We start from the raw sequence: 25,632 nt of genomic DNA, 5'->3' as shown, positions 1-25,632 counted from the left end.
ATTCATCATCATTTATGCAAAAAAAAAAGAAAGAAAAATAGCTTGAGTTTCATAGAGTATGGTCTATGAAATTCAGTCCGCAGGCACACTTTTTGAGCACGTTTTGTGTATTAGGATGTTGCTCTTGTTTTATTTCCCTTCATCGCTACAACCACAATGCCTTTCTAATTTTTCTTTAACGTAAGATACCGTACTCCCTGTAGACTACTGCCATTTTTTGTCGATTGCTCTTTAAAAAAAAAACTACTTGCTCAAGCAGTGAAAAAGCAGACAGTTGAATGACTCCTGCGTGTCGTGATTTGAGCATTTCGTTTTGTCCCGAGTCATGGCGAGTTTGGGATGTAACACGGTCATGGATTGTGAGGAAGTATTTCTGACAAAAGTCAACTCGTTAGTAGAGCGTGTTTTGGTATTTTATGGATGAAGATTTTGTCACAGCATTCAAGACCAAAACTGTCTTAATGTATGCATTTCATCACTCATCAAACAAAGTGGAAAGAATGTGGTAGGTGTTTCATTGTAAATTAGTTCCAGAAAATGAAATATGATGTTCTGACTATGAGCACTACTTATTAATAAGGGGTTCAGCCCTGCTCAGGATTACAGGATTTTATTTGGTCAATAAATGTCCCAAAATCACAACAATCATGAGTGCCTTAAATTTCCAAATTGCTTAAATTAGTGTGGCAACAAAGGTATCTCTTGCTAATGTACAGGAATTCTGTGATTCTGGCTACAATATATGTATATTAATGTACATAATGATACAGTTAGCTACTACATTGGTTATACATGCACTATATGTTTATTTTTGTTAATTAATTCTTTATTTCTTGTACTTGGCGGAAGTTTCTGTATATTTGAGTTTTCTCTCTCATTTTTTTTTCTAATTATAAAATTTTATTTTATGGGTCATCATCATCATCATTAACATCATTATTTTATTATTTATTTCAGTCCTCTTACTTTAATGCCTTAATACCAGCTTTTTTAGATCAGAGAGTTGTGTTTAGTCTCTAAGCAAAATTCATTTTTATGGTCTGAAGAGAAAGTATGGTGTCTAGAATCATAATGCATTCATTAAGCATTAATTCCTGAGTTATTCAGCTCCATCTCCCAAATGATTGACCACAGTGTTAAGCATCTCTGTCTGAATATGGGTCCACTTAATAGGAAGCAAAACCAATTATCCAATTATTCATGCTCTGTGCAGATACAACTCATTTCAACATAATTTCTACGGAGCCATTTTCTAAATTTTACACTTAAAAATTCTTTATCAGAATCAATTCCATATGTATAGCTGTGGAATGTGTACAATGGAATGATGAAAGACCCCTCTTTTAGACTTTTTGAAGCTACTATTATTATTAATAATAATAATAAAATATTAATCGCCTCACGCTTTTTCAGTGGATGACATTTTAAACATTTTTCTCCAAGGGATATTTAATTTGTACATCTAGATGAACATCCATTAAAAATATTTGCCTTCTTCTCCTGTCCCTTTCAATGGTCACAAAGGTGTCTAGTGAGTGTCAAAGTACTCCCTAGAGATCTGATATATGAATGTTCTCTCTAAGTAGCTCTGTAACCTCTTCACATTTTTCGCTAAGTCCCTTATCTCCATAGAACTCATTCTGCTTTGGACCACTAATTGTTTATAAGCTCCAATACATTTATATTTAAAAAATTAGGCAGAACACCAAAGCAGTGTTTTAATGTCCATGCTTCACACACTTTTGTGTTTTACCTGTGTTTCCCCCAAAAGCTCTAAACCTCACACCCAAATAACACTTTCCTTTTCTGATGATGTAGGTTACATAGTGGTTTAAATTCAGTGCATGTATATCCACTAAATATATTAATCAACACTTCGAATGCTCCTGAGTTACAGTTTGCTAGTCAGTTTTAACTGATATGTTTTGCATTTTTGTGTTTCTTCTTCAGTTTTGTGGTATCAACCTGCTGCTACACCTATTGGCCTTAGTCCACTTAATCTACAGTTCTATTCATACATGTTAGGTGAATTTATATCCTTAGCCCTAAGGAAACTTAAAAAATCAATGAGCAGTTTTATGGATTATTAAAAATTCATGATCCTTACTTCTTTAGGGATTTGTCACATTCTTCCTTTAATTGTTTTCTTGTCTTTTCATTCAATTTATCCCTAGTTTTTTTTATTTCCTGCAAACCATCCTCATTTTTACCATTCCTGATGGTCTTTTTTATACAACTAAGATATTTCCTGTTACCAGTATCTTTCATGATAAGACCACTGCATATCCTAAAAAAAAATTAAAGACCTGTTTCTGCAGGATGCATTCTTGAATGACTTGATGTGTGAGGCTGCTAATATCAGTCTGTATTTCAAAACCTATATGAGGCTAACAACTCAGAAAACATTATTAAACTGTGTGGGGGGCTGAAACACAACATTGGAATAGTATTGCTGCACAAATACTGTCACTCAACTGTAGTATGAGGACAAGACCTACTGTACACAGAAAGGGTGACATACAGTACTGTATCCATACCACACAGTACCGGTTATAGGTTCGTAAAAAATTAAAAGGGTACCTCTGAATGGTTTTCCATTGCACAGGACATATTAATGGAAAGAGATCAATGCATACCTGAAACCAGAAGGCTTCCATTATTAATTTTACAAGAAGAAATTGTCTTAATCCTTTTTTTTTTTACTGTGCAAAAATGAAAAAAAGCATCAGGAATTCACCCAGTAGAAATACTGTGCCAGTTCACCAGTGGATTGTCAGTCATGGGTCTGTGGTTTCACGGTGGTCGTTGTTTTTATCACCAGTGGACGGAGGCTGGACCGAGTGGAGTAAATGGTCAGCCTGTGGAGCGGACTGCACCATGTGGAGAAGCCGGGAGTGCACTCAGCCAGTGCCGGGAACCGGAGGCAAAGACTGCCAAGGCCTAGATCTCCAGTCCCAGAACTGCACCAGTGAGCTGTGCCCACAAAGTGAGTGTTATGCCATCTGACCAATTGTGAAAACAGGACAGCCTTCTGCTGCGCCTCTAGTTGGAAAAAAGTGTGACATTCCAGTGGTTAACACAATAATGAAAGTTAACTGAAAGTTATGTTTCCCATTTCTCAGAAACAATGGTTAAAGATGTCAGTTGAGCAAGAGACAACAGAGGTTGTGGAGAAATCTTTGTGTTTTGTTGACACACCAGTGTAGGTTTGGAAAAGGTGCTGGACTGTCTCTGGTGTAACAAAACACAGTTTTTGTTTTTGTTTTTATGGGATCATAAAAAGCTCATTGGTTTTTTGTTGGGGGAAAAGATAAATTACATTTTTATTCCGGTGTTTGGAAAAAAACATTTATTTATTCCAGTGTTTGGAAAAAGCCACGGTGCTTTTTCATTAGCTCTATTCTTAGCTTGCAAAGAAGGAAATGGATTATTTTTGGACAGAATTTAATTAGTAAAACAAGAAGATAGGAAAATAAGAAAGGTCAAACAAGGCCAACTTATTTCTTCTAAATTCTAAAGTTAATTAAAAAGATGTGCCCTTTCTAAATCCATGTTGGTCGTCTCTTAGAACGCCATGTTTTCGTTATATTGTTCTATTTTAGTTCAGCCTATCATTACCATATCTGTACAAGTAACAGATGTAAGGCTAGCAGGACAACAGTTTTCCTTCTCCTCTGTTATGAATTAGTTTTATGTTTGCAATTGTCCAGTCTGTACTGCTGGGTTCTGCTGCCTGGCTAATAGAAAGTTTAGATATTCTGGCAAGGGGTCGTTGGATAATGTTAAATTATTTACTTTAAGTACTAATAATAATAATAATAATAATAATAATAATAATAAACTTAATTTTATGTAGAGCCTTTAAAGGTGGCTTCTCAAAGCGCTTTACAGAATGAGAACAACAATAAATAAAAAGAATACACAAGATAAAACACAATTAGAATATACAGTGAAAGATACCATAATACCCTAGCATATTTTTAACCATCCTCGTCCTGCTCAGTGTCAGACAATAGTTTACTGCTGGAACTTGTTCTGTAATATATTGTAGTGCATGTTATTGCAATTATGTTTGTTGTAAACTTGTAAAATATTAATTGAAAAAAATCATTTTGTTATCTCCTAAGATATTTACTTGAACCTTTACATAACTTTTAATGTTGTAGACTTACAAAATGCATTCCAGCACCTGCTGCAGGTTGGTGTACTGTTTGTCTTTGTGTTTTTGACCATTTTACACAATCTGTAGAGTTCTCTCTTCTTAATTAAACCATGCTTTTCTTAACTTGGACTTTAGTTTTAGCAATGAATTTGTTTTGAGCCTTATAACACTATGGGTTATTTTTAGACCACATTATTCTCAAGATTTATTTTATTTCTTCATAGTCAGATAGCCACAATTTTTTTTTAATTTAAACCCTACGTTCTTTTAGAGATTAAGAGTACATCAACTGATATTATATTAATGCCATGTTTCTTTTCTTTCAGTTTTGCTATCGCATCTCCTCTCTTGTTGTTTGAAAAGATTAGATTAATCAGTTGGTGCTGTTACAAACTGGGTAAAGAATTAGTATTAGAATTAGAATAAGCATTTCAGCTACATCAATTTCACCTTCACTATTTCCTATCACAGTATCCCATTTTATGTGTGGACAGTTGAAAACTTCCGATAATCTAATATCACATTTGCTTAATGCCTTCCTGATTTTAATACACAGTAAGATGCATCTGTTTTAGGTGGTCTGCTCTGTCCTTAAAAGTGTCCTGCACTTTTATGTTTTAGTTTAGCCATATGACTTTTAAACTGCCTGTACCCTTGTGCTTCAGTTCTCTAGATTACAGGTCATTTATGATATATAGTCCTACATCACCAGCTCTTCTATCCTGCCAGAAATTGTACCCACTAATTTTATATTCGACACCATCATTCTCCTCCAGCCATTATTTAGTTATCCCTGTGTCACAGTTTTCTGATAATGCTGCAGCCTCACATTCTTCCACATTCCATCCCCTGTGCTTCTAACAGTGAGGTATAAACATTAAAGAGTGGATATTTTATTTTTTAAGTCTTTTTTTTCTTAGTGTTGCTCAGAGCTTGGCTGACTTGAGAGCCAGGGCTCTCTGCACACCAGTTTTCCTAGTTTATAATATTCCTCAGCTACTTTAATCTTAATGGGTATTGATTAAAAGATCAGTGCTTAAAAGATAGATATTAATTGTATGGCCAAATTAAAGAGAACTTTACTGCTAGTCTGTAATCCCCTTTAGATATTAATTTGTAATTATATACATAACAGTTTTTGTTTTCTACCCACTACATATTGAACTTACCGCTCAGGTTTCTTGGTCTTTACTTCTGTTTAAATGATGTGATATGTGATGGTAAATACACTGTAGCACTGAGCTAGAATAAGACAGCTGAATGCTCGTTATAGTGTCCAGTGATTGCACTTTAAAAATATTTGACACATCACAGCTATCTGGGCAAAGTGGTAGTTAACAAGTTGTCCAATAACAACTGTGAATAATTTCCTAGTGTAATTAAAAATATGGTGAATTATGCCACTTTACAGTGAGGGCATAATAGTGCTGGGAGGATTTCACATTGTGGAAGATAGCCAGAGACGCCCAGTGTTTTACAGTACATACCTACTCATTAATAGACAGACATTGTGTGAATTATAACCAGGAAGATGTCAGCCATTGGGAAATGAGCAGTAGGCTTTACTGAGTTCATGGTACAGTTGGTGCTCATCCAAAGCTTCCCATTGAGATCTCTTTTGCATCAATGCAGATACAGTACTTATTTGCTGCGGTGTCCTACAGTGATGAACTCAACTATGGAGAATATTAAGCAGGTCTTATTAATACGATCTGCAATGCAGATATGTTTTAGAGGTCAAGTTAAACATAATGGGTTGGTGGCCTTGGCAACTGAAGATAGAGCTCAGACTCCTGTCTGTAGGCTCAGCATCAGATATATTTCTGTAGTTTCCCAGGTGTCGTTTTAATAGCTGCATTTGACATAAAAAACTGTAATGCCACTGGAAAGGAAAGTAAATTCCTGGTCACAAACTGCTCATAGCAGATAGAGTCCAACAGACATTGACAGAATTCTGTGTCATGACAAGCAGAGGTCTTGCTCCATTGGGCCAAGTCACAGAAACCTCCAGAACTGGGAAAGAATCCCCTTTAGTGTGCCTTGAACTGATTTTGTGGTCGGCTGCTAGTTCAAGCTTTAAATTCCTCTGAAGAAAAAAAGATGTATAGCGTGGTTTGAAAAACAAGAGTTAAGCACAGCAGTTAAAATTAGATTTTAATTTTCCCATCTGTGTTTCAGATATATAATTACACTGTGACCCTTTCGAAAACTCAGTTTGCTAAGCCTGGAGCATTAGATGATTTGCCACAGAAACATTTCTGTTTTCACTCATTATACAGTAAAGGGCATATGTCAGAGCTGATGATCACAAGTATTCTGATCTCTTAAAAGGGGAAGCTTTTGCGATTTTACATAAGCCAGGCATTCCTTTTCTGAGCAAGTCCTCATGCATTATTCGGATATCCTTATCATTGTGTGAAAGTGCTAGATCACAAGCTAAATATTTGCTCTCCTCAGCATAATGAGGAGTCCTGTTTAAGCTGAATAAGCAAATTACAGTGAGGTATGGCTGAAAAAACGAAAACAGCAGAACATATATTCATTTTGTCATTTGCACAGATTTTCTGAGAAGCTCCTGTGAAACTGGGCCAAGTAAAATTAGAGTAACATCAAAATGATTATCATCCCAATTTGTATAATGAAGTATAAAATTATAAAAGCTTGCTGCTGCTTCAGCTAAGCACATTATGAATGATTTAAGAACCAGTGAGTACAGAACTGTTCATTGGATGTTTGCATATTTTGTGAGTAGCACCTGATCGGCAGTTTAGCCCTGTCATTAAACATTTTCTACTACTGAAAAATTCCTTTGTTTTTATGGCCCATTTAAATATGTTAAAGTGTTTAGATTGGAAAAGGGTTTATCATACTGGTACCATATTTTGAAATTTGTTTTTCAATACTTCCACTGCAGGAAACACTTCATTAATAATAATAATACTATTGGTAGTGTCTGGTTAATTAAGCTTTAATGTCTTGTGGCTCTATCCTTAGATTTACTGATCTGACAAGTTTCAACAGAAGAAAACTGAACTCTGATCCATTATCTCAGTGAAGTTGCACCTGAGTCTTCTCCACTCTCAGCTCCAGTCGGCACTCACGTCAATGACAAGCAGCATGTGACATCTGAGGTTTCTCTTGTTACCCACCATCCAGTGGAAAGGGACTGCTGCCTTGCCGGGAAACTGTCATGAACATTTTGGCGTTACACAAATCAGAAACCGTCAACACAGCTCACGGCTAGTCAGACATACCGCAGTGATTTAAATCAACAGGGAGCCTGATTAAATAGAGCTGGATCTGTTACTCAGAGGTACACGCACAATAAGAGATCAGTGCAAACCCCAGACCTTTCCTCAAAGAGAAGAAATTAATGCTTACCATCACCGGCCCACACACAAACACACAGTCTTCATTAACTTTTAAAACACACTACAAAGGCATCTGTTGCTCAGAAATGCACATCTCCTCCTCTATGACACTGGGCAAAATGTGGCAAGGTGCATTTGAAAAGAAACAGCCATTAACCTTCAAAAGGGCAGGAGCTTGTTTATCAGTAACCTATTCATTGCAAATCGAATTACTTCAATTTGTAGTGAAAGCTTTTTATTTGTGTGTGTTTTGAAAGGAGCCTGATAGAACCAGAGATAAAAAAGGTGTCAAGGTGACGACAACTGGTTGATCCTTTTAGAAGCTGGAGAGAGAAAGTGAATGAGAAGTTGTTTTTCTAAATGGCAAGAAATGCATCCGATCGTAAAACCTAATTATCCTTGTCAGTTTAAGCCTGGTGGACATCGTTTTAATTATTCCAACGCAATATGAAAATCAATGAGCGCACCAGGAGAGGCCTAGCTGTGGGCTATAGTTAGTAAAAGAGGATCGTTGATATGTGCACCTGCAGCACCTGATAAAGCATAGGAGCAATCAGCCGATAAGCTGGGGGGAGATTGGAGAGAGAACAAAGAGGTGAGAGAATCAGAGAGGTAAACCTGGACAGAAGTCTCTGTCAGCTAAAAGAGTCATGATGGGTGGGATCGATCGTGTTGGGAGGTACAGAGAGCCTTAGAGGTCACTCCTAGCATTTCAAACTCACTCTCGGTAATTAAACCTGAGCCGCTGTCTATAAGTGCTGGCTTACAATGCCAGCTTGGCTATGACAGGCGCACTCACTGAATGCAGTCGAAGGCTGTGAATTTTAGAGATTTATTTTGAAGCATGACGGATCAGGATGAGTTATGTGTAACCATCCTCCAGCCTCTGATGGGGCATCTCCGTGCTGCTAAGTGAAAGGAAACTAATTGCATATCCAGCCAAGTCCCCTATATCTCCTTTCTGCAAGATGGGGGAAATGAAATGGCATGAATGAAGCAACCCGAATCAATTTAGTGATGATGACAGCCCTCCTCCTTTCCACTGTATTCTTTCATTTCCTATGAATGTGTTGGTTGTACAGCTCTGGGCACCCTCACATCTCTTACTGAATACTCCAGCGCAAGGAGCTTCTGAGCAATGTTCCACATTCACTTTGCAGGTTTGCCTGCAATAAAGTGAAAATGTTCCTCACAAATAAGCTTGACACAGATAACATAATTGACACTGTTTGATTTGCGACTTTTCCTTCGTATCACCTTGTATTTAGATTCCTTCCATCCCCACGAAGGCAAAGAAGTGAACCTTTTTATGTTGTTCTCCCTCCCCCATTCATTATTCCTGGCATTAAACAAATATTGAGTGATGAATGTCTTTATTTAGTGGCTCTACTGTATATGCATGCACGGGGTTTAAGAAACGCATGCAATTTTAAATAAATTTAAATACATTTTTAAATAAATAAATTGCATGAATACATTTTGAATAAATATGACAATCGCATATTGAACCTGACTCATTTAGGTATTATTTACTGCAGACAATGTTCTAAGTCTCACTGTCTGAGTAAAATTAGATAGTTCAATAATGTCTTCAGTAATGTTTAATTCAACTTATGTAAAATTATCCAAAAAATGTCAGAAACACTTAGAATACATAAATACAGTCCAACATCTGAAAGATTTATTTGAATTGTGTGAAGTGGTCTTTGCCAGTACACTCATAAACAGAAGCAGGCCTACAACCTGTATGACCCCCCATGCCCATGACATTCCCTGTTTGCAGGGTAGAGAAAAATGGAAGTAGCTTGTCTGCTCAGGAGTGTAAAATCTTTCAAGGGACCTGCAGTGTAAAAGCTGTTCCAGTGAACCGAGCACACTACCAAAAGGTTAGAGTGATTTGTAGTGAAGCAACATGGCAGAAGGAGGAGTCTGGCATAGATGCTGCATGCCCCAGACTTTGACTTGATGATCGTGGCACTGTCACCTCACAGTAAAAAAAGACTCTGGAAGAAGAGATGAAGGATGACACTGGGTGGAGAGCACAAAGAGTGGAGGGCCATCCGTCATGTGCTTTGTTCTGAGGCCGGTGTCGCATGACAGAGTTTGCATGCCTTTGTGTGACACCCTCCTTTCTGAGAACAGGGGATGAGATAACCCCATGACAAACAGAACACAAATTCAATTGACAGCTGACTGGATGCATTAGGCTGTACTTGTGCTCTGTGCTTAATTCATCAGGCCATTGTTTGGCCTCTCAATCAACACTACCTTGCCTGGAGTTATTAGAATTGCTGTAATTACATCTGGATAGACAGATGCTGTAGGTTCCTTAGTTCTTATGATTTGCTACAGTATGTCTTCCACGTGCCTCATAAACAGTAATGTGCAAAACATATAAACACACACACCGGAAGAATGCTCCACAGCCAAAATATTGTGTTTCCTTTCTTCTCTTTTCAGCATGGAATAACCTTTACTTACTCCTTATAAACACACACCTTATAAATGCCATGAGGGCATTCGGTTGATTTTCATTTCGTTTTTTTATTTACTATTCTCTGCTCTGTCGAAAGGAAACTCAGTGTGGGGTGTAAGTGGATGTAAAACAAATACTTTTGGCACCTTTACATTTAATCCAAAATTGCCAACAGATTTTTTTTAAAATGTGATTTACATTGCTGACACACCTAATCCCTTGATTTATGAACTCTTAGTTTACAAATTTTCGCTATAAGCAGAAGCACAGATGTTTTGGGCATTCTGAAGAGATGTTCACTACAATAAAGGTGTATCCTTTATATCAAAACAGAGGACACCTCCCACTTTAACACACAGCACAGTTCTCAGATGTGTTCTTAGATTTTTTTAGACATTTCATCTTGTCTGATTGTTAACTATTACAATGGGGTGATAGGGAAATTATATATCATAAAAGAGTAATTATCTAATTACTATTATGATGATTCAGCACTCTGTAAGGATAAAATCCACTAATGCTGAGTGGTGTCTACAACTTTAGGAATTAATCAAAAGGTTTAATGTGGAAAATAATATGAATTTTATTTGTGGTTTCTGAATTTTTATCTTACAAAGCCTCCACATTGGTAGGTAAACTTGCCCCCCTCCATACACAAAACACAGACGCTCTCTGTCAGCTCCAAATATTTATACAATACACCAAGACCTTTTCCAACTAAATGTAATAGTTTTGAAGTACTGAGCAATGAAGTTCATAAAATGTTGAGGAAAAAAAAATAAGTATCCTTCTTGGCCAAGTCTAAAAAAAAAATGCTCAGTTATATGAAGTAGCCAAGGGTCACATTGCTTGGAGATTTTGGTGCATGTTAGTTCCATAGATCCTCACTTTGGGCTCAAGATATTTGACAGAAATCACAGTCAATTGTCTATTTTGTTGTATCGGAAAGAAACGTTTCAGAGAATTGACACAAAAAAGCAGTCATTTAAGAGTGGAAAGAGATCCACTCATACTGTACATGTTTCTAGGGCAACTAGGATCTGACATAAACTGCATATGACATGTCAAACTTTAAGCAGAGCTGAGGCCGTAGCTTTTGTTGGAAATAGCAGTATGCAAGATGGAGGTCAGACTATAGCTATAGAAAAAATATATATTTGTTTTTATTTATATTACAAACTTTTTGGAAAAAATCCCTTCAGATTTACCTTATGAAACACAAATCTTCTGATACCCTGGTGACATTTATGGCTAACTTTGAAGAAAGCTTTGTTTTGACACACTCTCCTACATTTCCTCTGTGCTCTATCTCAGTGAGATGACAGTTAGTCTTGAAGTGGACAGTTTGTGGTATTAAAAAACGATCATAGAAGAATGACGCTGGGGCCAAAACATTAAACAGTCTGCTTTCTTGTTCAGATTATATTCAATTGGGAAGAGCTTTTGTTTGCGTGTACAGTACATGTGGGTTAGTTAATAAAATATGGACCATGCCAAACAACAGGCTTATCTTTTTTAACCTCATAAACACTTAAGGCCATTTTGCATCTTACTTTATGGAGTTGCTTATTTATTAATCCATAAGCTTTTTAATCTGAAGTGACGTATCATCATAAAATAGTTTTTTTTTTTGTGTTCTGAACAAGACATTACAGTGGAGTGACCTGGCTAAGAATAAATGTTAAGGGGTGTTCTGGCTCCCTTGGAACTTTTGGCTGTTTTTTAACCAGTTTGTTATAGATTGACAGCTGATGTCTCTCCACATTTCTTTCTCTTTCAGCTGCTTCAGGCCCGGAAGATGTGGCTCTCTATGTCGGAATTGTTGCTGTGGTTCTCTGCCTCACCCTGCTGCTCATTGTGGTTGTTCTGGTGTATCGGCGCAAAAAGGAAGGCCTTGATGCTGATGTTGCGGACTCTTCTATCCTAACCACAGGTTTTCAGCCTGTGGGCATTAAACCTGCCAAGCCAGGTGTGTGGCCATATCTCAGAATACCCGTCTGCAGCAGGCTGTCATTTCATAGAAGTGACAGAGAGAACTGCCTGCAATTAACAAGTCTGAATAAAAGTGCCCACACCAATGTCAGCTATGATTGTATATCTGTGCCCGTTGTCTTTTGTGTGAGAAGTGTTCATTCAAAACTAGAAAAAAAAAACGTTTAAAACAGATTAGCCACAGTCGATGCTGCTGTCTTTTAGTCGACAACTAAAGAAATTCTTGTCATCCTGCCATTATTTCAGTTTTTCTTATTGTTATTGGAGCACCCTTGTTGGTATCAGCAAAAACATTACTTGTGGAAATTCTGATACTTTTCCGGCTTAAACTGTCGGTGGAAGCTTGAAAGATTCTTAAAATGCTACGAATTCGAAAATGTTTTTAATGTGTTTTTTTTTTCCTGTGTTAGTGTGTCCGTCATTTGACTTGTCTGCACTGCCTGACAGCAATATCTGGAAATGTCAACAGCAAAGTGTTGTGGTAGTATAGGAGGAATAGTTCTACTCCTCTATATTAGCATGAGAATATTAGAAAACTATTATATATGTATTGAACTATATATTGAACTCTGAGCAATGAGGAGTGCAGAAGGAAACTACTTCTAAGGGATAGCTTGGGTGCTTCAGTGTGAACTGTATGTGTGGAAGAAAGAGAGAGTTGTCTGGCATTTAGTGTCTGGGCGCTTTAACCTGCCGAGCATTTGGAGATTTTCATGGTGGTCTATCTGTTTTTGTTCTAATAGAGAACTCCCATTTGCTTACCATCCAGCCCGACCTTACCACTACTACCACCAGCTACCAGGGCAGTCTGCGGTCTCGGCACGACGCCACTGGGAAATTCCCAGTGAGCAACGGCCCCTTGCTGGACCCTCTGCCAAACGGGCAGCACACACTGCACAATGGCAAGCTGCCCGCCGACCCTGCGGACTTCATGACCCGCCTCTCCACACAGAGTTACTTCAAATCGCTGCCTCGAGACACAGCCAACACCTCCTATGGTACCTTCAACTTCCTGGGCGGGAGACTGACCATTCCCAACACAGGTGAGTTGGGCCACTGCTTTTCAGACGAAGACGTCAGCGGTCAGTTCAACACCTTCATCAAAGCTATGTATGGTGCTATGATAACATTAAAATTAATTTATGGTTAGTATTAGGGTTACAGATGTGGCGAAGGATATGATTGAGGTTTAGGTACTCATGTATCTGGAAAAAAATGTCCATTCCATATGAATGGAACTGTACCATCATATACAACGTCTATAAAGTTGTGCCTATAGAAGTCAAATCTGGGCTGTAGGACCTTAGGGAATTTCTTCCAGTTGACTTTATGCAGCACAATAATTGAACATAAAGTTTAAGTGCCATCCAGAGTCCTGCCTTGAGAAACTGAGAAAAGCTGCCATAGAAGCGATATAAAATGAGACAAAACACTTAGCACATAACAGATCAGGCATAAACAAGCACTGTCTGCTGTCTCAGCAGGTGTTAAAATTGAAGCTAGGAATGTAGAAACTATGTGGGAACACTGTGTCCAGATCTCAGCATTGATGCAACATTGTGTTGTAAAGGTCAAGGCCTCTTTAGGAAAGCTCTTTGGCTCTTTCGGAAGTTTATAATTTTTTTATTTTCTTTTCTTACACTTTGAAGAAAGTTTAAAGGTCCAAACACATTCAGTAATGCTAAGCAGTGCTATAGTACTACAGGTACACAGCAGTATGTGTCAAATCAAACAAACAGCATTTATATTCACTTTTATCCTCAGTGAGAGCTCAGGATAAAGGAAAGGAAAATAAACAGGGAACCCTTTTCATTCTGATAGGTCTTCTTAAAATTTAAATTGCGGTTATCAAAAAATATTTGTCCTGCAACTTTCACAGAGCTGTCATTTTTTAGGACACTTTGCTCCAGACTCTGTTGCCGAATGATATAATAGCTGACTTGTCAGGTTAGTAAGACAGTCTCTGCATTTAAGACAGCTGAAGCATAACACACTCCACAAAAGCTACCAGAGACAAAAGCTACCAACTGCGATTTTCCTTCTGTGCCAAATTAGATTTCCTTCAAGTCGTCATTTCAATTTATTTTTAATTTTCTACATTTTTGTACAATTGGAACACTTCTGTTGACTCTGTTGCAATTCCACTTCAAGTACTCTGCAAGTCAAAGCCTCTCAGAATATGGCAGTCCTTTCTTCTTCAGGTGCAAGCAATAGAGAAAACCAATATTCTTTATTGATTACAACTGGCTGGTGATGTTGCAAAACAAAACATATATTTCATTATGTTAACCATTACACAGGTAAATTACATTTCTCAATCGATTTACCATTTATTTCAAAGGCTAAGACTGAAATGAGTGAGATTGAGTTAAGCAAGTACAAAGGGCTTTAAACAGTGCAAGGTTATTATCTTGATGACTTAATTGTCTTGTGTGGGACTTGGTGGTAGGTAGACTAATTCAACCATGTGAGTGTTCATAAAATTATCTAATCAAATTTTAATAAGTTACAGACAAGTCAGCTTCAAGTCTTCAGGGAATAATATGTGGTTTTCCAGCAAACTACTGAAGGAAGAAAACCATCATTTTGATTGTTAAATTTATGGGATGGAATTGGTGCTTTTATAATAGTATCTTGGACTGGTGTCTGTGTCATACAGGCATGACGGTATGACTGGGTAGTTCCACTGCCTCATAGCTTTAGGGTCCTGGGTTAGATTCTGGCTTTGAAAGTCTGTCTGCACCGAGTTTGCATATTCTGCCTGGGTTGAACTGGGTTTTCCTTTCCCCTGGGAGAGAGGTTCCTAGTATGACTGAGGTAAATGTTTGTTCCCAGTATGTCCAGTATTGGATAATGTGACTAAAGCAGAGCTAAATGAGTTCCTCCTCTTTTTAGCTGTTCTGTTGTTGTGATCCACACATGCTCAGACTCTGCTCAGGTTAGCAGATCTGTAAGGATTTAATGTCAGAGTGGAAGCTGATAAAAATGGATTAGCTCCAAAAGCAGAGAATGTTGACAAGTGGAATATTGCATCTTTGAAGTGGCTGCCGTGCCTTGAGTCTGTTGCTCCTGGGCCAAAATTTCACCTTGCAGAGAGAATCCATCTCGGATTTTGTTTTCTTTAAATCCAGTGCCATTTTATCCTCCTTGCGGGGTTGAAAAACTCCAAGCAGACATTTGCGGAGTTCTCGGAAGAAGCATCGCCTTAGAAAGGTGATTTAAAATTTTCCTTATTCCGAGGTCCCTGCTTGCTTCCTTGCCTGGTGCCGAGACAGTTCTGTTTAGAAATAAACTGTGAGAAGAAAATGAAAGAGCTCCATAGTATTATTGACTCAATAACTGGGCCTATGTAACCGATATCTGAATGAGTACAACATACTGCAAACTGTAGCAGCCAAGGTTTATGAAGAGGAAGAAAAGGGAATTAAATCTGTAATATTGTCTTTAGTTGCTGTATCATGATGAAGCACAAAGAGGTATTTCTTTTTATGAGGAAACCAAGTATTTTTCTTAGCAGCCACCTTACTCTTAAAGAAATCATTGCACACAGTTTTAAGGACTGTAATATAAGCGGATGACATATATATATATAGCAAATGAAGACTGTATCTTCACATCAAGGATTAATTCAATGAAATATAATTCTTTCAAAGGTCAGGCTCATTTTCCTTTGTGACTGCACTCTTTCATGAAAGATCACCTCATATCCTAGTGTATCTAAACCAATAATAGAAATCCATGAGCTTTCAATGTTAAGGTGCTTTGTAGGAGAAGGTTAGACTGAGCACCTCTGCCTCTATAAACTGGAAAAATGTTCATTTGGGAAATCACCAGTTTGTATGCCACATCAGGTCACTGCAGGTGTGTCACCATGCTCTTGAAGTGACCCTTTGTTTCACCGCTCATGTTTTTATATTGGAGTTGAAGCAATCTGACAAAAACCCAAGGTTAGCTTTACCTGCTGTAGTTCAGATTGAATCCATCTTCATCACCCTGTTCTCTGCAGGACTTGTCAGGAGTGTGGTAAAAGAGGGGAATATAGCCTTCAACGATTGGAGGATATGTCAAATTGGACATGTGGCATTTCCAAATATATAGCTTTTCTCCTGGGTCTGCTCTATCAATTAGTTTACCTTCAGTGATGCATTTCTCTCTCTGAATTGGAAAGCTGGTCTGTGGTCCCTTGACAGATATGACTAGCTGGTGTGGAAGTTCTTTGACCATGCAAATATATGAGTTTTGTTTCAGTATAGTGTGCTTATTGTTAGTCAGCACCTCCAAAGCCTCTGTAACAAGGGAAAAGCAGAAGTGTCCTGCAGACAATTGGAAACTATTTTTGCTTGTTGTTCTTGTTTGCTCTAGGAATCAGCCTGCTCATTCCTCCTGAGGCCATTCCCAGAGGGAAGATATATGAGATTTATCTGACTGTTCAGAGAAAGGAGGATGTAAGGTACGTTCCTTTGCTTCTGTGTTCCCTTTGGAACAACAAAGAAAAAAATCTAAACTTCTTTTGCAACACTTATCAGAACTGATGACAATGAGCCCTTATTTTGTCTTGTTTTTAATTTAACTGTAGGTAAATTGTTCTTAATTAGGCCATGCAATGTGACAGTACTTCTTCTTTTTATTAATTCATTTGACTATAGGGGAAGAGCATGAAACTTTATTTCTGTCTTGTATGTAATTGTGGATTGGATTGCATTTGGTGTATTTGTCAAGATGGCGTATTGTTTAAATTTGATTGGTTTTCCAGTTTTACTAAAAGCAGGGTCAAGCGTGCTATTTTCCAAAAGCAGAATTAAAAAAATTAAATATTGTATTTCAGCATTGTTCACATTTTGTCATGCGTTTGTCTTTTACTTTGAATTTCACATTAGGCGTTAAGGTGTGCTGAAAGGCAGGTAGTAAGAAAATTCAGCAGGATCTGATTTGTTTTGAGTTCCTCTAAGTTTACGAAAGCCGTCAGTTAGTAAGGCGACGCAGCGAGGACAGGCGGAAAGATGGCCTTTGGGAAACGTGGGTGTTCAGTCTAAACGTTATTTAACTTTGAAATGTTGCTGTTCTCTCTGTCATTCCCATTGCATTGTTTCCTACTTGAGGTTGCCTCTAGCAGGCTGTCAGACCCTACTAAGCCCCATTGTAAGCTGTGGCCCACCTGGAGTGGTTCTGACCCGGCCCGTTATCATCAGTATGGACCATTGCTCTGATGCAAACCTCGACAACTGGGCCATCAAGCTGAAGAAGCAATCATACGAGGGGAGCTGGGAGGTAAGCTTCTGAGCTTAATCAGGAGTAGTTTCAGCACCCCCTGTTTCTGAATTATGTCCACCTAGAACAGTGTTACAACAGTCCTTTTTACACATCTTCTGGCATCTTCACACTGGATGAAATGATGGCGGAATTGATTCTAATCTCTCTCTTGCAATTAAGGCATCCATTCAGTTCATCCCAGTCATGATTAAATTCAGTTGAGTTCTCTGCTACTGTAAATCTGTTAATTTGTGTTAACAAGTGCACGTATTGCCTGCATGATGCCTTGTAATAGTTTCTTACAAATTTATGTGGCAATCAGACAAAATGTGTTTAGCCACTGGTGAAAGTAAATTGTCAAATTCCCTTCAAGGTATGCATCTCAGTTTCTGGATGACCCTGAAAAGTACAGTGTGTGGAGGAATGCTGGAGAACAGCAGGAGTCCTCTTTGGTGTTCAGTATCTTGCATAAATTATTTAAGCGCTCCGATGTTGTGGCTGTGGGGTGTCTGCCAGATGAATTGGCCTGTCTGATGCAGAGGTTAGGTGACCACATTTAATCATTCTGAGGGCCAAATCTATCCTACTGCCCCCAGACTGGGCACTGAGAATAAGAAAGAGATAACAAATCCAAAGGTGATCACGGTAAAGATCGATCTCATACACCAACGGTTGCAAATAAATGTGCTCGGTACAGCAGATTCAAAAACACTGACTACGTTTAAAGTAAATTAAATAATAAAATTACTCTGTGGAGCAATTTCGGATTGATATTTTATTGATTGTGATTATAGAATGCAACTGCATTGCTATCCTGTAAACGTTTCAAATAGAAGAAAAATGACAGCTTAGCCAGTGTTGTAATTCGAATCTCATGTCACTGCTGTTTCTTCTCTCAATGTTTCATATGTCACCAGGCTGGGTCTGTTTGATAGAAACTGAAGTCGTACACTGCAATAGAACTCCTGGAGCACACAGCTGATTGTATTGATGGGTATATCAATCAATACAGCCAAGGGAAACCTGGTTATTTGGGCAATTTTTAGTTTTTTGTTACTGCAAAGTCTTTAAGAATCCCAGTTTATCTCCTATATTTTTAATGAACACTTGAACATCATAGTCAAAGTCAATTGATCATACACAATACTTGCAGAAGTATAAATATATCATGTGGTGGCATTATATGTTCATACTCAACTTGTATGCTCTAGGTGACTCATACCCTTTAAGGTAATTGCTAACAGAAAGAAAGAGAAAAGTAGAATATCTAAATAAATTTGAATTTTTCATTCGGAAAAGAGATGTAATGACCTTTATAATCTGTTCATTTACAGAGAAGGATGGTGGCTTTGAGTCCAATTGGGGGAGGTGGGGGAGACACTCTTTAATTAAATACAGAATGAAAAATAAATGTGATCACAGGTCACTGAAAGACAAAGGAAGCTGTCCGCCTTTAATTACCTAAGGAGCGCGCTGTGGTTATGAGAGAGCTGGCCTCGCCCGCAGCCTTAGTGATGCCCTCTTGCTGTGTGCTCTGCATCATTAGGTTGTCAGTGAATCATTTTAATGCACTGTTATAAAGCAGTGCAGCAGATAAGCTGCACCAGAACCACGTGGTGGCTTGAAAACAGCACAGGCAGACCTTCACCTGTGAATCAGGCCTTCAGCTATGGTCACTGGACCATGCTTTCCAAAACTCAGGGAGAATGTTGATGTGCCCTTTAATTTATAGCTATTCATACCCAAAGTTTATACCCAGAAAACCTAGCAATGAGCCATTGCTGTATTTTAATTGAATTGAAGCTGAGGTCTTTACTAGGACTAGATGTGCTCTTTCTAGCCAGCAGCAGATTAAGACTTACTCGTTCACTTTTGGTTTATTGTAAAATGAGAAGTCATGCTTTTTATTTTACTTACGCTATGATATTGTGTTTCCTTCTTAAGTAACATAGGCATTCAAATAAAGCTGGATATTATTTCTCAGTAATACTCCTCAGCTATTGTAAGTAAAATAAATAACTCAGTCTAAGCCATTTAAAATAGTGAAACAGGACAATCTGTGGCAGTCGTATATGGGCAGATATGAGTCAGATTTATTTTGGTGCTGTTACTATTGGATTATGAGAGAATATTTTGAGATATTTTCCTCTGCAAGATTACAAGTTAACTATACATCAACAGCTGCAGAATGTTTTAGATGTTATAACTGAAATGCAATTATAAGCATCCATTCCTTCCTACTATCCCTTTTTCTAACACATTAAAGTTGCTCTTGGATGTGTAAATTGAGTCAGAGAACTTTGTGAACTGGGTCATGTGAACATGTAATTATTCCAGCCATCCAGTAGGAGCCCCAGTTATGCAGTACATACTGTAAGGAGAACAAAAACAAATCAGTTAAAAAGATCCTAAAAACTGTAACTAATGTAACTAAATTTTCTATTTTTCCATGCAACAGCTATAAGTGATCTTCAATATAAAAGTCATCCTGTGAGCAGCATCAGATTTGTTATTCTTTAGCAGATGCCTTTCCCCAAAGTGACTTAAACTGAAGATCTGACAGAGGGATACTGTACAACGTTGTGCGTTGCGAGCCCTTCAAATGGAGTATTTACTGTAAAATCATCCTTTTATTTGCAGGACTACTGCACCTTTCAAACGGAGACTTAGGAATAGATTTTGAATGAAAGCGCTGCACCAGGCAAAAAAAATAGTGCTGCATTCAAGGTGTTTTGATCTCCACCATGATTTATTCTCAGCCTGCCTGTATTGCTGATGATGAGTCGCTCCCTCTTTTCCCTTATCGGGACATTATGGACCTTCCGATGTCCATCATCGGGTTCAGTGTATTAAGAACAGAAAGAAAAAGTAATGTAATTGGGGAACAGTTGTTGGGCTGTGCGTTAACAGGCAAGCATTCGCCATGATTTTGCAAAGTACTGAATGATCTTCTCAGACAAGTTAACAATTACACACATATGCCTAACAGATGGGAAATAGCCAGGAGCTCAGGTCTCTCAAAATAAACGTGTTTGTTTTGTTTTCCCTCCTGCATCCATCATAGTACCAGCGTTTTCATTCTAAATGACTTCCAGTGGAATTCTGAAAGCTCTCTAATGAGGGCAGCACATCCCCTATTTCATTTACTTATGAGAAAACATATCAGGCTAATAGGCTGCTGTTCACGCAGGGTCATCTTCTGCAAAGGCATACTCATATCCACAGACCTCCTATGGAAATCAAGGATTGCCAGCAAGGTTAATTGATGCTAACAACAATAAAAACGGTGCCTTTTCTTTTGTTCTTTTCAAACTTGATGGCATTCACAGAGCTGCTGAAGCACAGCCGTGCAGTGGAGGTGTAATTAAAGACGAGGCTGCAATGATAGCTCCAGCATGATAGCATAAATGGGTTCCATATTGAATGAAAAACAAAATAGATTCTACATCATGATTATTGTCATTTATTATTTGATGTTAGATGTTTAGGTTTTCAGATAAACAAGCTGTTTCTAAATGTCTAAGCCCAGTCTTTCAGAATCACATCATGAAGAACTGTATATAGTATTGGCATTAGGCATAATACCAGCACACTTTTGTAGCAGTGGTAGCCCAGCAGCAGTAGGAGTAGCATTAGAAGCAGTTGTGGTCATCATTATCATCACCATGATAAATGTGCTGTAATCTGTGATGAAGGAAAAAGTGCTGCATACTAATTTATAATATTGTTCCTCTGAAAGCACATATCAGTGAGCAGGGAAGATTGATGCACGGGGTATGTGAAGGTTTGTGAGGAATGCAAAGGTGTCGGAGTAATGGAATTGCCGGCTCCGAACCTGTTCGGCTAAGCTAAGAAAGTCCTTGATTGGGAATGATGTATCAGGATTTACTGAGAAAAAAACATGTTTGAGAATTGCTTGCATGCATCTCCCTGGACCGGTTAATATGCAAGCTATTGCTTAAATAATCCATTACTGTTTGCTGTATTCCATATTATTCTGTGCTTAATAAGTACGGTAATCCAGCTTGCTTTCACTCTGCCTGCCAGGCAGTGTTAGCTCCTTGCAGGCTGGTGTCATTAGGACAGCTAAGCTTGACATTCTTGCACTCTGTGACAGGATGTGCTGCAGGTGGGAGAGGAGCTGCCTTCTGACCCCTATTACTGCCAGCTGGAGGCGGAGACCTGCCGCGTCTTCACCGAGCAGCTGGGCCGCTTCATGCTGGTGGGGGAGTCGCTCAGCATGGCCGCCGCCAAGCGCCTCAAACTGGTCCTGTTCGCCCCAGTGTGCTGCACCACCTTGGAGTACAGCATCCGGGTCTACTGCATGGACGACACACAAGATGTCCTCAAGGTGACCTCCTTTACCACGTTTGTCTGGGTCTTGCTTATGTTGTTGTTGTTGTTGTTGTTGTTGTTGTTGTTGTTGTTGTTGTTGTTGTTGTTGTTGTTGTTGTTGTTGTTGTTGTTGTTTTAAATGGGCCATTGCTCCTACTCCTTAATCAGAGAAGGGATAAGAGAATGGATCAATCTGACTTCAAAAACATATCTTTCTGCAAAGATAAAGAACACTGCAGCAGCCTTAGTGACAAGATGTTGAGCTGCATATAACTGGCCTGGGCATCCTTCTGTCCAATCGTTTTTGCACGTGTGTTTTTATACAGCAGACCTTTCCAAGCAATTAAGGGTATGCATGCTCTTTCCATGGTGTGTTTTTGTTAACATCCAATTTACACATCAGAAAATTAAACCTAAATAGTTAAAGGACTAGATGTTCTTTAGGAATTCCCTTTAATAGACTTTTGAGTTTAAATTTACATGTTGAAACAGCAAGGAAAAAAATCATTTCTGCGCATTCGTTATCTGTTCTTTTATTTGCCCCTGTCCCCACTTTCAGTTGCAAACACAGAGCCTTTGGCACGGTACATTTCTGGAGAGCCAGAAGAGCTCCTCTTTGGAAGATTTGCCAGAGTGGGTGACCTTTCTCTTTAGAGGAGCTAAACGTTCAGGGGTTTTAGTACAATTGCTGTGCCGAGAGACCATCGTTCTAGCAAATTAAAGCCTCTGCTTGAAGGGAATATTGGCACTTTCACCACAAAGTGCATTGTGGGGGGAAAAAAGAGTCAGAAAGTAGATGGAAATTGATTGCTTCCCAACTTAGAAGCCCACAAAGAGTGTTTGGAGACATGGTTGTTGACATTCAATTTGCAGAGTTTGGGAATAAAAGCATCAATTTTAAAAAGGTCAGTGTTGCGACATGCACTAAACTTGTCGCACAGAAACTTCTTGTCTGAATGAAGAGATTGGCATCTTGAAATATCAACACTTCTGACTGACTGCAGTCTGGTTCTGAAGCTGCCTCTTTTTTGTTTGAGCACTTTATTTAAGCCAACCATAATTATCCACCGTAAATTTTATTGTATGACGAACCAATTTTTATTTTTATACATTTTGGACATTTTTCACTTCTTTGAACTTTCAGTTCTATTGACTTAATTCCTCTTAATTCAATCCAGTTCATGCTTTGAAAAGCAGTGGCAGCTGTCTGCATGTTTAGCTTTTCATTAAGGCTTAAAATATCATTGAATGAAAGTGAATGATAAAGCTGGAGAAGCTGGAGACTTTATCTTTTGTTATGTTTTGGTGGAATTGTTTTTATCTTCAAATTTTAAGTGGGTATCATATGCAAAGAAATGCATATTGTCCACAAATATTGTAACAGTTTGAGGTCTTTTCAAAAGGCAACTGTGTGCACTTGCATTTATTGCTGATATATAAATAATGATCAATGTATTCATATTTTGTTCAGTTTGAAAAATAGAACATTTTCAGTGTTTTAGGTTTGGGAACATCTGACTACAGTGACCTGAAATTTCCATTAGAACATCTACTCTTATTTAAACACTAGACAAGTGAAGCCCTATGGAACTCAAAACATTTTTGCAGAGCTGGTTTAAAACTAAAAGCTTTCTATAATGCAAACATCCCTTTTTCTACTTGTAGTTTCTTGCTAGTACAAAAAACTGCTTTTGTCTAAACATATGTGCCACTTTTGCACAGATCTGTTCCCTTGAGTAGATCATCCTCTGTTTTCAACAAAACAAAACAGCTCTTACCTGTTAATAACTTGTCTAAAAGGATATTAATGGCTTTTTATAGAAGAGCAGGTAAATTACATTGGGGATTAACAGAGTGCTTGGAGGCGATCACAGAACAAAAGGGCTACTAATTTATTGCATTGTCATTATGAACTAGCAGAGACCTTTTAAAGTTTAATTAGATAAAGAAGAGCTGGCTAAAACAGAGAATTAAAGCCTTTATAGTCTTTAGCTGGAATTACCAACAACAAAAACCCTTAAATTATTTTAGTTTATATTACTTTATATAATTTATATAAACATTTCTATTGTGTAATGTAAATGGAAAGGAACAAAAATAGTTAAAATAAGATGAAACATAGCTTTTTGTATTCATAGGTTAGGCATGAAGAAAGGAAACAGTCTGGCTACAGACAGAGAATGAGTTTTTTCAGCTTAAGTAGACTTTGGAGAAAGTCCAAGCCTTTTATCGATCCATTTGCTGAACACACTGATGAATTGGAACCCATATTTAAGAGCTGTTATAGTATGTGTATTCTGAAGGTGTGTAGACTTGCAGTCTCCAAATCTTCAGAATTATTTTTAAAATGTATGATTGGTTGAAATAAGAGTGACAGTAAATATTTACGAATATGAAAACACGCTTGTCTCCCAAGATCTTCTTCCAAGAGAACCTGGAATATGAGAGAGATAATGTCACTTTTCATGGTCTGAAGCCCTCTTAACCCTGTGGGAAAAATGGCTTCCATCATGAAAACCCCACCTCCTTAAGATTCTCAAAGAGACCGGGGGTGTGAGCCCAAGAAAGTGACGTATTTATATTTTTGTATTAAGAAACCATCCAAATTTGATTTGAAAATATGAGGGTGTTGATAAATATCATAGAGGCTTAAATCTATTGGGGATAACTAATACATTAGTAAACATATTTTAATGTATGGAATGGAAAGTGAATGTATAAGACTTTGATGTGCAAGTCTTTAAAGCAAATAGCCAACACTGCTGAAAATCAGGTAATACTGTCTATTTCAGGTGGGGTATAAAATCAAGCTGTTTGCTTCCAAGTATTACCAAAGTGCTGTACAGTATACAGTGAATACAGTGTCTTTTCTAAAATCCTTTTGATCGCCGCTTCCCAGTTGCCAATCAGTGCTGACAGCCTCTGTCAACCTGATACCAGCAGACAAAAGAAGAGTTTCAACTAATTAAAGCTAAAATAATGTTATTGTCTTTGATAATGAGCTTAAAATGACACCAGGGATTCCAGAGCATTTAGTCTTTGTGTTCTCAATATGCATAAGATCTTGCAGGACCAATAACATGAATATTTAAAGTCGAGACGGCTCAGGCCATGCGTCAGAAGAGCTTGGCGTTCACTTCCAAAATGTCACACTTGTTTTGTTTGTATCTCTGGCACATTGATGTCGCACTGCAACCAACATGATTCCAGTCCTTAACCACAAATCTCTTATCTTTCCTATCGGGTAAGTAGCTAGGTAGAGACTTGTGCATTCATTAGTATTAGGTCTTCATTAGTATTAGGAATATAGCAAAGCTCTTTTATAGAAGTATAAAATTGTTGCTGAGCAATGTCTTTCATGGTGTGTTTTTCATAATAAATGCAATTAAAGCATTATGTTGTGTTTGATATAATGATATTGTGTCATGAAACAAAATAATCTGATTTAGTTTTCTTGGACAGCTTTTGGCTTGAGCATGGAGTTCACCTCTGACTTTGTAAAGGGTTAAGGAAAGGTGATTTTTGAGGGAAAGAAAGCTGTATTACTTTTCATATGTAAAGACACCCATTTTGAACAGCTGAGTCATTCAATTTTTTTTCACTGTTCAAATAGGTTGATATATTATCAACACAATTAAAACATTTAATCTATGATTCATAAAGTATTTGGAGCCCAGTTGTTTAAACGTTTCACACTCTACCTTTCTGCTAAGTATTTCCACATTACAGTAGATTTCCTTTGTTTCATTTGGCCATGTGAATGTGTTACATTTCAACAAGCAAACAGTTTGTTGACAAACAGATAAAATGAGTGTTAATTGAATACCCTTTATATATTCACAGACTCTGGTGGACATGTAAGGGATGCATTAACAGAATTAAGACATTAAAAAACTTTTAGTTGTGACTATCTGTATCGTACAACTATCCATATGTTTTATTTTTTTTAACTTGTAGACTGTAGGGTTGGCATCTTGTATCTGAAACAAGGTTATTTGCTAAATTATGTATTGTAATACGTTTTGTTTTCTAAACCATTTATTGTA

General features: G+C 37.8%; 1 protein-coding gene across 2 annotated transcripts in view; it reads left to right on the top strand.

Moving 5' to 3' along the window:
• Positions 1–25,632, top strand: part of unc5a (unc-5 netrin receptor A) — a 195,953-nt gene that overhangs the window by 150,014 nt on the left and 20,307 nt on the right. For both annotated transcript variants that reach the window (XM_088604631.1, XM_088604630.1), the window contains 6 exons: positions 2,822–2,986; positions 11,790–11,978; positions 12,745–13,044; positions 16,364–16,451; positions 17,101–17,269; positions 21,369–21,602. In XM_088604631.1, the coding sequence (XP_088460757.1) occupies positions 2,822–2,986; positions 11,790–11,978; positions 12,745–13,044; positions 16,364–16,451; positions 17,101–17,269; positions 21,369–21,602 (1,145 nt within the window). The remainder of the gene's footprint in view (positions 1–2,821; positions 2,987–11,789; positions 11,979–12,744; positions 13,045–16,363; positions 16,452–17,100; positions 17,270–21,368; positions 21,603–25,632) is intronic.

The sequence above is a fragment of the Lepisosteus platostomus genome, chromosome 13, assembly GCF_059453375.1.
Source record: "Lepisosteus platostomus isolate fLepPlt1 chromosome 13, fLepPlt1.hap1, whole genome shotgun sequence".
NCBI classification, from domain to species: Eukaryota; Metazoa; Chordata; class Actinopteri; order Semionotiformes; family Lepisosteidae; genus Lepisosteus; species Lepisosteus platostomus.
This window is presented reverse-complemented; position numbering and strand designations above follow the sequence as displayed.